The 11,736-nt window shown below is 46.5% G+C and overlaps 1 protein-coding gene across 1 annotated transcript; it reads right to left on the minus strand.

Moving 5' to 3' along the window:
• Positions 1-7,694: 7,694 nt before the first annotated feature.
• On the minus strand, positions 7,695-11,478 carry LOC139545946 (nascent polypeptide-associated complex subunit alpha, muscle-specific form-like). The gene is made up of 2 exons (XM_071354216.1): positions 10,910-11,478; positions 7,695-10,521 (listed from the first exon to the last, which is right to left on the minus strand). Exons 1-2 carry the CDS (start codon positions 11,384-11,386, stop codon positions 7,831-7,833), a joined length of 3,168 nt encoding a protein of 1,055 aa, XP_071210317.1. The 5' UTR covers positions 11,387-11,478; the 3' UTR covers positions 7,695-7,830.
• Between the last annotated feature and the right edge of the window lie 258 nt (positions 11,479-11,736).

The raw sequence follows: 11,736 nt of genomic DNA on the forward strand, positions 1-11,736 counted from the left end.
GAGGAGTAGAGACAAGAGAAGGCTCAGACTCCGACTCGCTGCTTAAACCTTTTCTCAATAGGGGGGCGCCATTTCGACTTTGTAAAAATTCGTTCCCAAATTAAACTGCCTCGTACTCAGTTCTTGCTCGTACAATATGCATATTATTATTACTATTGGATAGAGAACACTCTCTAGTTTCTAAAACCGTTTGAATTATATCTGTGAGTAAAACAGAACTCATTTTGCAGCAAACTTCCTGTCAGGAACTGAAAAATCTCAAATCGGGGGCTCTGTTCCAGGGTCAGTTTATAAATTTGCATGTAATCTACATGCGCTACAGCATACGCCTTCCCCTAGATGTCAGTAAGCAGTGAGAATTGGAATGGGGTGTCTGGGTAGTTCTGAGGCCGTATAAAAGCTCTTGGAACCGGGTGTGCAGTCTTTTCAACGTTCGTCATGACGCAAGACAGACCCTCAGGATTGCATTCTGAAAAGCTCTCGTTATAGGCTTTAGATATATCCGGGTCTGATTTTATTCGATATAGGTGTTAAAAACATCATAATGTAGTTATTTTAAACCGAGTTATATCAGTTTCTATCAGTATATTGCGATTTTCGGTATTTCATTTGTGCTGCGTTATGGTGAGTTGGACACGTCTTCGCCACATGGCTAATGTTTGCTGCTAATTCCAAAGTTGAAGACGACAATCTACAACCGAGCAACGATTCTTCTGGACAAAGGACAACTTGCACAAGATTCTGATGGAAGCTCATTAAATAGTAAGAACTATTTATGATGTTAATTCGTTGTTCTGTTGAAAAATGTTAAACTACTATTCCGCCATTAATTTCGGTGCGGTCTCGCTTTAACGCACGCTGTATGTCGTAGTAACGTTAATTTTAAAAATCTAACACAGCGGTTGCATTAAGAACTAATGTATATTTCATTTGCTGTCCAACCTGTATTTTTTAGTCAAGTTTATGATTAGTTATTGATTAGATTAGGTGCCTCTCCCAAGATTTCTCCCGACATTTTGTTTGCAGCTTGGCTACTATTCTCATTGTATAACCACGATTTGTGCCGCTAAATATGCATATTTTCGAACAAACAATATATGTATTGTGTAATATGATGTTATAGGACTGTCATCTGATGAAGTTTTGAGAAGGTTAGTGAAAAATGTAATATCTTTTGCTGGTTTATTCGCTATCGCTAACGTGCATGAATCAATGCTGCTGTGTGGTTGGCTATTGTAGTAAGCTAATATAATGCTAAATTGTGTTTTCGCTGTAAAACACTTAAAAAATCTGAAATATTGGCTGGATTCACAAGATCTTTGTCTTTCATTTGCTGTACACTGTATTTTTCATAAATGTTTTATGATGAGTATTTAGGTAATTCACGTTGCTCTCTGTAGTTATTCTAGTTGCTTTGGTGAGAGTTGTAATGGTGGCTGCAATGTAAAACTATGATTTATACCTGAAATATGCAAATTTTTCGAACAAAATATATGCTATACAATAAATATGTTATCAGACTATAATCTGATGAAGTTGTTTCTTGGTTAGTGACTATTTATATCTTTATTTGGTCGAATTTGTGATAGCTACCTATGCAGTAAAAAAAATGGTGGGAAAAAAAAAGTTGTGTCTTTTGCTATCGTGGTTAGCTAATAGAAATACATATTGTGTCTTCCCTGTAAAACATTTTAAAAATCAGAAATGATGGCTGGATTCACAAGATGTGTATCTTTCATCTGGTGTCTTGGACTTGTGATTTCATGATATTTAGATGCTAGTATTTACTTGTGGCGCTATGCTAGGCTATGCTAGTCAGCTTTTTTACTGATGAGGGTGCTCCCGGATCCGGGATTGGGACCAACTAGAAGTTAATGGAGAAAACCGGTTGAAAGTTTCTGTCGGCTGAATGAGCGACACTGGTTGAGCATTCCTACAGCATTTCCCTCCAGAAGCCATGAGAAAGTTGTCCGGCTGCGGGGACTGTGCGAGGGGATTTATACTGCTATCTGTACTTACTGGTGGCACAGACGCTGTTTCATCCTTTCCTATACTTAAATTACCCTTCCCTAACGATTGCGTCTGAAGCTGGGCTTGCAGCACAGCTATCCTCGCCGTAAGGCGATCGTTCTCCTGTATATTACGAGTACAGCGACTGTAATTAGAAGGCATCATGTTAATGTTACTACTTAGCTTCGGCTGTTGGAGGTCCTGACAAACCATGTCCAGATAAAGTGTCCGGAGTGAAAAAGTTGAATGAAAAAAAAGGTTTTGAGGGTAAATCTAAAAATACAAAAAAAAAGTAAAAACCGTAAAGTTGTCAGGTAGCGAAATAAGGTTGGCAACAACGCACAGCAACACGTCTGCAAGTTGTGACCGGAAATGACGTGGTGAACACAGCGATCAGGCTAATCTACCTGTTCGCTTCCATACACTGGCTTCCTGTTAAGTCAAGGGCTGATTTCAAGGTTTTACTGCTAACCTACAAGCATTACATGGGCTTGCTCCTACCTATCTTTCTGATTTGGTCCTGCCGTACATACCTACACGTACGCTACGGTCACAAGATGCAGGCCTCCTAATTGTCCCAGAATTTTCTTAGCAAACAGCAGGAGGCAGGGCTTTCTCCTATAGAGCTCCATTTTTATGGAATGGTCTGCCTACCCATGTGAGAGACGCAGACTCGTTCTCAACCTTTAAAAGTCTATATTGAAGACTCATCTCTTCAGTAGGTCCTATGATTGAGTGTAGTCTGGCCCAGGAGTGTGAAGGTGAACGGAAAGGCACTGGAGCAATGGACCGCCCTTGCTGTCTCTGCCTGGCCGGTTCCCCTCTCTCCACTGGGGTTCTCTGCCTCTAACCCTATTACAGGGGCTGAGTCACTGGCTTACTGGTGCTCTTCCAAGCCGTCCCTAGGAGGGGGGCGTCACTTGAGTGGGTTGAGTCACTGATGTGGTCTTCCTGTCTAGGTTGGCAGGAGGAGACGTTGGCTATGGAGACATATGTCACGGAATCTCTGCGACAGGGGTACAGCCCCCCTTAGGTTGTGCCATGGCGTTGATCTTTGTGGGCTATACTCGGCCTTGTCTCAGGATGGTAAGCTGGTGGTTGAAGATATCCCTCTGGTGGTGTGGGGGCTGTGCTTTGGCAAAGTGGGTGGGGTTAAATCCTGCCTGTTTGGCCCTGTCCGGGGGTATTATCGGATGGTGCCACAGAGTCTCCTGACCCCTCCTGTCTCAGCCTCCAGTATTTATGCTGCAGTAGTTTATGTGTCGGGGGGCTAGGGTCAGTCTGTTATACCTGGAGTATTTCTTCTTTCTTATCCGGTGTCCTGTGTGAATTTAAGTATGCTCTCTCTAATTCTCTCTTTCTCTCTTTCTTTCTTTCTCTCTTGGAGTACCTGAGCCCTAGGACCATGGCTCAGAACTACCTGGCATGATGACTCCTTGCTGTCCCCAGTCCACCTGGCCTTGCTGCTGTTTCAGTTTCAACTGTTCTGCCTGCAGGTCACTAGTTTATATAGTTTCAAAGGACACACATATGTGTCTGTAATCATGGCCAGGTTTGGCTTGATATCATTGGTTAATCCACAGATATAAATAGAACAAATAAAAACCATGAATGGATAGCATACGATCATAGATACAATTTGGCTACATAGATCTACAAACATTTACAATGGATAGCAAAATCACAAGAATCACAAGAATGGTTTCAGATCAAAGTCTACGTAGAGCCCGAAGGGGGCAAAGGCGTTTATATTAAAGATCCAGTACCTCTCCACACTTTGAAAAGAGCATCAAATGATGTAGCAGAGCAGGGGAAGTCAATTAGATCGGTTGCGAAGTTGTATGGCGTATATCATGTGACGCTGTACAGATTCTGGAAAGAGAGAAAGAAGCTACTGGAGAAGGGATCGAGAGAGCTTCCTCACATAGGCTACAGTAGTGGAAATAAGGTCTTCATGGATGAGCAGGAGCAGAAGTTGTCAGAGTATCTCCTGAAGACAGCTGATTTATGTCCATTGTGGCCCCTGCTATCCAGCCCACCTTTACAGATGCCTCCCACCTCACCTCTCCAAGTACCTTCCAGCCGACCTCACCAGCTGCCTTCCATACCACCTTTCCAGATGCCTCCCAGCCAACCCTCCAACTACCTTCCAGTCCATCTCTCCAAATACCATCCAGCCCACCTCTCCAGCTGCCTCCCAGCCCACCTCTCCAGCTGCCTCCCAGCCCACCTCTCCAGCTGCCTCCCAGCCCACCTCTCCAGCTGCCTCCCAGCCCACCTCTCCAGCTGCCTTCCAGGCCACCTCTCCAGCCACTTCACAGGGCACCTCCCCGCATGTATCAGGCTGTGGCTGGGAAATACCTGATTACTCTTCTGATTTCAACCCAGTTGATGTATGCCACTTCCCAATAGCAGGGCCCAGGAAAACTACAACAAGGGGTAGGAAGAAGAGTAAAACTGTGATTTTGATGGATAGCAGGCACTGGAAGAGCATAACAAGTCAAGCACTCAGAAGGGAATAAAAAACTAAAAACTGTCCTGCTTAAGAAAAGAGCCAAAACAAAGCACATTGAACAAGAAGATTCCAAAGAGGAAACTTCTGCATTGTGTGCATGGAGCATTTTACCAATTCCAAGTCCAAGGAGGTCTGGGTGCAGTGCTGGAAATGCAAATTATGGGCCCACTAAGCCTGTACCCCAGGACAGCCATACCACTGTCACAACTGTGACTTTGATTAAATTAACATGTCCAACATTCAGTCACAGACACACACACACATACATACAGATACGCACACACACACCACAAACGTGCAGGTGTTTAGTTCAGCCTAGTTGTTGTTTGGTTGAGAAAGACCACATTTTAGTTGAAAATAATAAAACATGTATTATTTATATTTATTATTATTTCTGCCAAATGAAATGTTGAACACAGAAATATTGCTCTCATGATCTCAATAAAGGCGTACAATAATTAGCTGCATGTCATGATTTATGCACTTTTTCATTCTGTTACAATTCACTCTAAGAACTGTTACAACTAAGCCAGACCATGGGGTAAATTGTAACACTTCACTCCATGTATTTAAGACAACACCTTTTGCATTTGCAGTTTGATTTACATATATAATAACCACACCAATTTTTTGTATCAAGTTTTGAATACACTACCATAAACAATCTCTGAGAAACTGACAAAAAGGTGAAAAGTGTTACAACCATCCCCGGTCTCCCCTACCATTTCCAAATAATAATGTTAGGCAATACAATTTAGACAACTGCTTGACAACACCTTTTACAAGAAACTCAGAAGTGACCCCACTTCCTAATTTCAGAACACTTTCTTTACTGTCCTAGATGGGTATTCAAGTTCTGGTCAAATCACCAAAAAAGAACACCACTTTTTTGGCAATTCAACACCCCAAAATTGACACTTTCTCTACTTTGCCAAAATTACACAAGAATGTTACAAAACCTCCTGGGAGCCCTATTGTAGCGGGCATTGATGCTGTAACGGACCCTTTATCGTTGATGCTGTAACGGACCATTTACCATTGATGTAGTAATGGACCCTTTACCATTGATGCAGTAACGGACCCTTCATCATTGATGCAGTAACGGACCCTTTATCATTGATGCTGTAACGGACCCTTAATCATTGATGCTGTAACGGACCCTTTACCATTGATGCAGTAACGGACCCTTTATCATTGATGCTGTAAGTTACACTTTATCATTGATTCAGTATTGGACCCTTTACCATTGATGTAGTAACATAGTCTTAATCATTGATGCTGTAACGGCCCCTTTATCATTGATGCAGTAACGGCCCCTTTATCATTGATGTAGTAACGGCCCCTTTATCATTGATGTAGTAACGGCCCCTTTATCATTGATGCAGTAACGGCCCCTTTATCATTGATGCAGTAACGGCCCCTTTATCATTGATGTAGTAACGGACCCTTTATCATTGATGTAGTAACGGACCCTTTATCATTGATGCAGTAACGGACCCTTTATCATTGATGCAGTAACGGACCCTTTATCATTGATGTAGTAACGGACCCTTAATCATTGATGTAGTAACGGACCCTTTATCGTTGATGCAGTAACGGACCCTTTACCATTGATTTAGTAACGGACCCTTTATCATTGATGTAGTAACGGACCCTTTATCATTGATGCAGTAACGGCCCCTTTACCATTGATGTAGTAACGGACCCTTTATCATTGATGTAGTAACGGACCCTTTATCATTGATGCAGTAACGGACCCTTTATCGTTGATGCAGTAACGGACCCTCTATCGACTGTTGACTATTTTATTAGACCACTGGCAGAACAGCACCCCTCCTTTGTAAAGGACACCTGCATAGTTATCGATATTATTGAATCTCTTGATCCTCTCCCTGAAAGTACTTACTTGTTAGTTACTTTTGATATTGAGTCGTTATACACAAACATTCCACACGAGGGCGATATTGAAGCCATGGAACATTTTCTTCTGCAACGTGACCCTAATGAACTATCTTCCAGTGCATGCATTATAACATTGGCTGAAATAGTACTCACACACAACTATTTCATGTTTATAAATTATTTATTTATCCTGATGGAGGGTACTGCCATGGGATCCCCTATGGCTCCTAACTATGCTAATATGCATGTGGTTTACATGGAGAAACAGTCAATTCTCAATCATGTCAAAACTGTTCTCTTGTCTAGCAACATTATTTGGAAACGGTACATTGATGATATGTTTGTTCTATGGAGGGGTGATGTTAAACAGCTCTAGACATTCCAGGCTTTTCTTAACTCTCGTTCTGAGCACCTGAGATTTACTATGCAATCTGATACACGTCAAATCAGTTTCCTTGATCTTCTGATCTTGTGTGAGGATAATGTTCTATACACTGATCTTTACAGGAAACCTACTGATCGTAACAGTTTGTTGAGGGATGATAGCTGTCACCCGCTTCCCTTGAAGAACTGTTTTCCCTACAACCAATTCTGTCAAATCAAAATAATTATTATCCCAGTTATAGCTAATTTCGATTCAGAAATGGGGGAGTGGTTTCTTCCTACAACAGCACGAAACATTACCATTTCTAGCCATGGTTCTTCATCTTCTTCTATGATGTATTGGCGGTCCGCAAACCAACGTTTACGGTGCATGCCGCCACCTACTGTGCTGGAGTGTGTGGTCAATCACCGTGTACAACATTTCTTAATCCTCCTACCTAACTCAGTACTTCTGAGAAAATATAAAAGACCCCTACTAACTTCTAATAGTAATGAACAGCATAAACATGTATAGTACTGCAAAGTGAACAGCACAGCTGTTGTACATTGAAGACAGGAGGAGATACAGATTGTTAGTATTATTATATATGTTTTAATTGTTCTTTAAAGGTAGACATAAAGACATAATATACTCAGCAGTAACAAAATATGAATTTTAGCATCAATGATTGAAATAATATTCACTGGTTATAATTACACATATGCATTAATGAAGGCTACACTTGTTCCCAAATAATTTTTGTGCTCTTTTTGAGGTTTTATTTCACAGTTCCTCATCCAACAGTTAATGCACTCAGACATTATACTTTTTTTGCAGTTGCACAAATAGATAAACTTACAAGGAAATACAGACAGAATCGAAACAGCAACACCTACAAAATATTTTAGTCTGAAGGAAAGAAATATTCACTTGTTATATTAAAACTTACAGTACGTATTAATCAAGGATACATTGGTTATAGGCTAGAAATAAAGATTATTTAGAACAGTCTGTCAACCATCACTGTGGTCTAACAGGCTCATGTTTGGCTAGTTGGCCTGTCTCCTTCCTGTGTGGTGTGGGTTGGAGGGGCTGCCCCGTCTTCTCCCTGTGTGGTGGGGGTTGGAGGGGTTGCCCCGTCTTCTCCCTGCGCGGTGGGGGTTGGAGGGACTGCCCCGTCTTGTCCCGGTGTGGTAGGGGTTGGAGGGGTTGCCCAGTCTTCTCCCTGTGTGGTGGGGGTTGGAGGGGTTGCCCCGTCTTCTCCCTGTGTGGTAGGGGTTGGAGGGGTTGCCCAGTCTTCTCCCTGTGTGGTGGGGGTTGGAGGGACTGCCCCGTCTTGTCCCGGTGTGGTAGGGGTTGGAGGGGTTGCCCAGTCTTCTCCCTGTGTGGTGGGGGTTGGAGGGGCTGTCCCGTCTCCTCCCTGTGTGGTGGGGGTTGGAGGGGCTGCCCCGTCATCTACCTGTGTGGTGGGGGTTGGAGGGACTGCCCCGTCTTCTCCCTGTATGGTGGGGGTTGGAGGGACTGCCCCGTCTTCTCCCTGTGCGGTGGGGGTTGGAGGGGCTGCCCCGTCTTCTCCCTGTATGGTGGGGGTTGGAGGGACTGCCCCGTCATCTCCCTGTGTGGTGGGGGTTGGAGGGGCTGTACCGTCTTCTACCTGTGTGGTGGGGGTTGGAGGGGCTGCCCCGTCTTCTCCCTGTGTGGTGGGGGTTGGAGGGGCTGCCCCGTCTTCTCCCTGTGTGGTGGGGGTTGGAGGGGCTGCCCCGTCTTCTCCCGGTGTGGTGGGGGTTGGAGGGGTTGCCCCGTCTTCTCCCTGTGCGGTGGGGGTTGGAGGGGTTGCCCCGTCTCCTCCCGGTGCGGTGGGGGTTGGAGGGGCTGCCCCGTCTTCTCCCTGTGCGGTGGGGGTTGGAGGGACTGCCCCGTCTTCTCCCTGTGCGGTGGGGGTTGGAGGGACTGCCCCGTCTTCTCCTTGTGCGGTGGGGGTTGGAGGGAGTGCCCCGTCTTCTCCCTGTGCGGTGGGGGTTGGAGGGGCTGCCCCGTCTTCTCCCAGTGCGGTGGGGGTTGGAGGGGTTGCCCCGTCTTCTCCCTGTGCGGTGGGGGTTGGAGGGGCTGCCCCGTCTTCTCCCTGTGTGGTGGGGGTTGGAGGGGTTGCCCCGTCTTCTCCCTGCGCGGTGGGGGTTGGAGGGACTGCCCCGTCTTGTCCCGGCGTGGTAGGGGTTGGAGGGGTTGCCCAGTCTTCTCCCTGTGCGGTGGGGGTTGGATGGGCTGCCCCGTCTTCTCCCTGTGTGGTGGGGGTTGGAGGGACTGCCCCGTCATCTCCCTGTGTGGTGGGGGTTGGAGGGACTGCCCCGCCTTCTCCATGTCTGGTGAGGGTTGGAGGGGTTGCCCCGTCTTCTCCCTGTGTGGTGGGGGTTGGAGGGGCTGCCCCGCCTTCTCCATGTGTGGTGGGGGTTGGAGGGGCTGCCACGTCTCCTCCCAGTGTGGTGGGGGTTGGAGGGCCTGCCCCGTCGTCTCTCTGTGTGGTGGGGGTTGGAGGGGCTGCCCCGTCTTCTCCTTGTGCGGTGGGGGTTGGAGGGGTTGCCCCGTCTTCTCTCTGTGCGGTGGGGGTTGGAGGGGCTGCCCCGTCTTCTCCCTGTGCGGTGGGGGTTGGAGGGGTTGCCCCGTCTTCTCTCTGTGCGGTGGGGGTTGGAGGGGCTGCCAAGTCTTCTCCCTGTGCGGTGGGGGTTGGAGGGGTTGCCCCGTCTCCTCCCGGTGCGGTGGGGGTTGGAGGGGCTGCCCCGTCTTCTCCCTGTGCGGTGGGGGTTGGAGGGACTGCCCCGTCTTCTCCCTGTGCGGTTGGGGTTGGAGGGGTTTCCCCGTCTCCTCCCTTTGCGGTGGGGGTTGGAGGGGCTGCCCCGTCTTCTCCTTGTGCGGTGGGGGTTGGAGGGGTTGCCCCGTCTTCTCCTTGTGCGGTGGGGGTTGGAGGGACTGCCCCGTCTTCTCCTTGTGCGGTGGGGGCTGGAGGGGTTGCCCCGTCTTCTCTCTGTGCGGTGGGTGTTGGAGGGGCTGCCCCGTCTTCTCCCTGTGCGGTGGGGTTTGGAGGGGCTGCCCCGTCGTCTCTCTGTGTGGGCTTTAGGGGGTTTTCAGGGTCTTCAGAACTGGGAGTTTCAGGGAACAAAGAGCTGATTATCTGAGAATATAGATCAGATATCTTGTCAAAATCAAGGTTGTCAAAGGTTAAAGGCACTCTATCTTCCACCTCAGGATGGGTGGTGCTGCTGCTTGCCCCGCCTCCTCCCTGTGTGGTGGGGGTTGTGACAGTTGCTCCGCCTCCTCCCTGTATGGTGGTGGTTGTAGTGGTTGCCCCGCCTTCTCCCTGTTTGGTGGTGGTTGTAATGGTTGCCCCGCCTTCTCCCTGTGTGGTGATCGTTTTACAGGCTTCATTCGAAAGACGCGGTAGTACTCCTTCACTATAATGAACTACACACTCCTGAGCTGTTTTCTTTAGGACTTTTTCAATAAGAATTTCTGTCTCTTCCCAGATATTCTCCTCAAATAGTTCCCTGTGATAAGGTTCGATTTTACGGTTAAACTTTTTACACTTTAAACATGTTTTTTCCCAGCATTGACAAGAACAGAAACACAGTATTCCATAAGGTCCACAACATAAATTAGAACAGAAATCCCTCCAAGGTATTGCAGTCAGAATAGAACTGACAACAAGCAGACCCAGAACCAGTACCAATCCAATAACCTGAAACAAAATGTGTTTTCATGTTAAAGGTAATCTAATATTCAGACCAAACAACACTCTGGTCCCCCCCCCCCTCCTCCTCAATACTCTGGTTTCCCCCCACCCTCAATACTCTGGTTTCCACCCCCTCAATAATGTGGTTTCAACCCCCCCCCCCTCAATACTCTGGTTTCCACCCCCCCGCAATACTCTGGTTTCCACCCCCCCGCAATACTCTGGTTTCCACCCCCCTGCAATACTCTGGTCTCCATCCCCCCCGCAATACTCTGGTCTCCACCCCCCCTCAATACGCTGGTCTCCACCCCCCTCAATACTCTGGTCCCCACCCCCCCTTCAAAACACTGGGGACTTAATAATCAATAACAAGTAAATAATGAAAGGTACTCACCATGGAATCCCTTTTGAAACGAGTTTCGAGTTGCTTTTCTAGTTCGTTTTGGAAGGGGGTGGTGTTAGTGTTGTTCCTGCAAGGAAGCTCTGATATTTTGATGCACACGTACCAGTCCCCATCAATGAGCACAGACACAATCCACAGCGACCCTATAGCAAATGCCTTAATGAAGCTTGACCACAGTCTTCCCCACAAATTAGATCTGCATCTCCATCTGCATGTCATTCTCAAGACTCGTTGAAACTCTACATCCATCCAGAGAGTCAAGAAAATCAAGATCACAAATGGCAACCACATGTAGATTTGACAATGGTTATAGGTAACCTCTGGTTTAACACCGTGTTTACATAAGCATTTCAAGTGCTCATCAAACACAACATGGTAAAGAATAAGAGCAAAGAAGGTCACGTAAAAACTGCCTGTTTTTCTCAGTTGGTCGATCAGACTTTCAAATGCTGGCTTGAAGTGCTCCATGTTTCACCTTATTATAACCTATCAGTATCAGAGTTTCTACAGCGTCCCCTGACTACCGTCCTGTCTACCTTGCTCTCCCCAGATGAACAGAGTGATGATGTTAGTTCCTGGTACACCTCTACTAGTCTGGTTACACTTCTGCTAAGCACACCTCAGTTACAGCTCCATCCTGTTGTTTCACATAGTCTGTGGTTTTGTCTACCAAGATGGTACATATAGCAATGCCAATGTTAGAGTGTACCCCCTGCCTTTCATTTCAGAGAGACTTCTCAAAATGAACAGCATAAATATGTTCAAAACTCTGGTCTCCACCCCCCCTCAATACTCTGGGGACTTTTAATAATCAATAA

The sequence above is a fragment of the Salvelinus alpinus genome, chromosome 19, assembly GCF_045679555.1.
Source record: "Salvelinus alpinus chromosome 19, SLU_Salpinus.1, whole genome shotgun sequence".
Classification (NCBI taxonomy): Eukaryota; Metazoa; Chordata; class Actinopteri; order Salmoniformes; family Salmonidae; genus Salvelinus; species Salvelinus alpinus.

Excerpts from the sequence above, each read along its gene's own strand:
- LOC139545946 (XM_071354216.1), bottom strand. The coding sequence starts at position 11,386 with ATGGAGCACTTCAAGCCAGCATTTGAAAGTCTGATCGACCAACTGAGA. Across the intron at positions 10,522-10,909 it reads GTTTCAAAAGGGATTCCATG|GTTATTGGATTGGTACTGGT; the intron begins GTGAGTACCTTT and ends ATTTTGTTTCAG.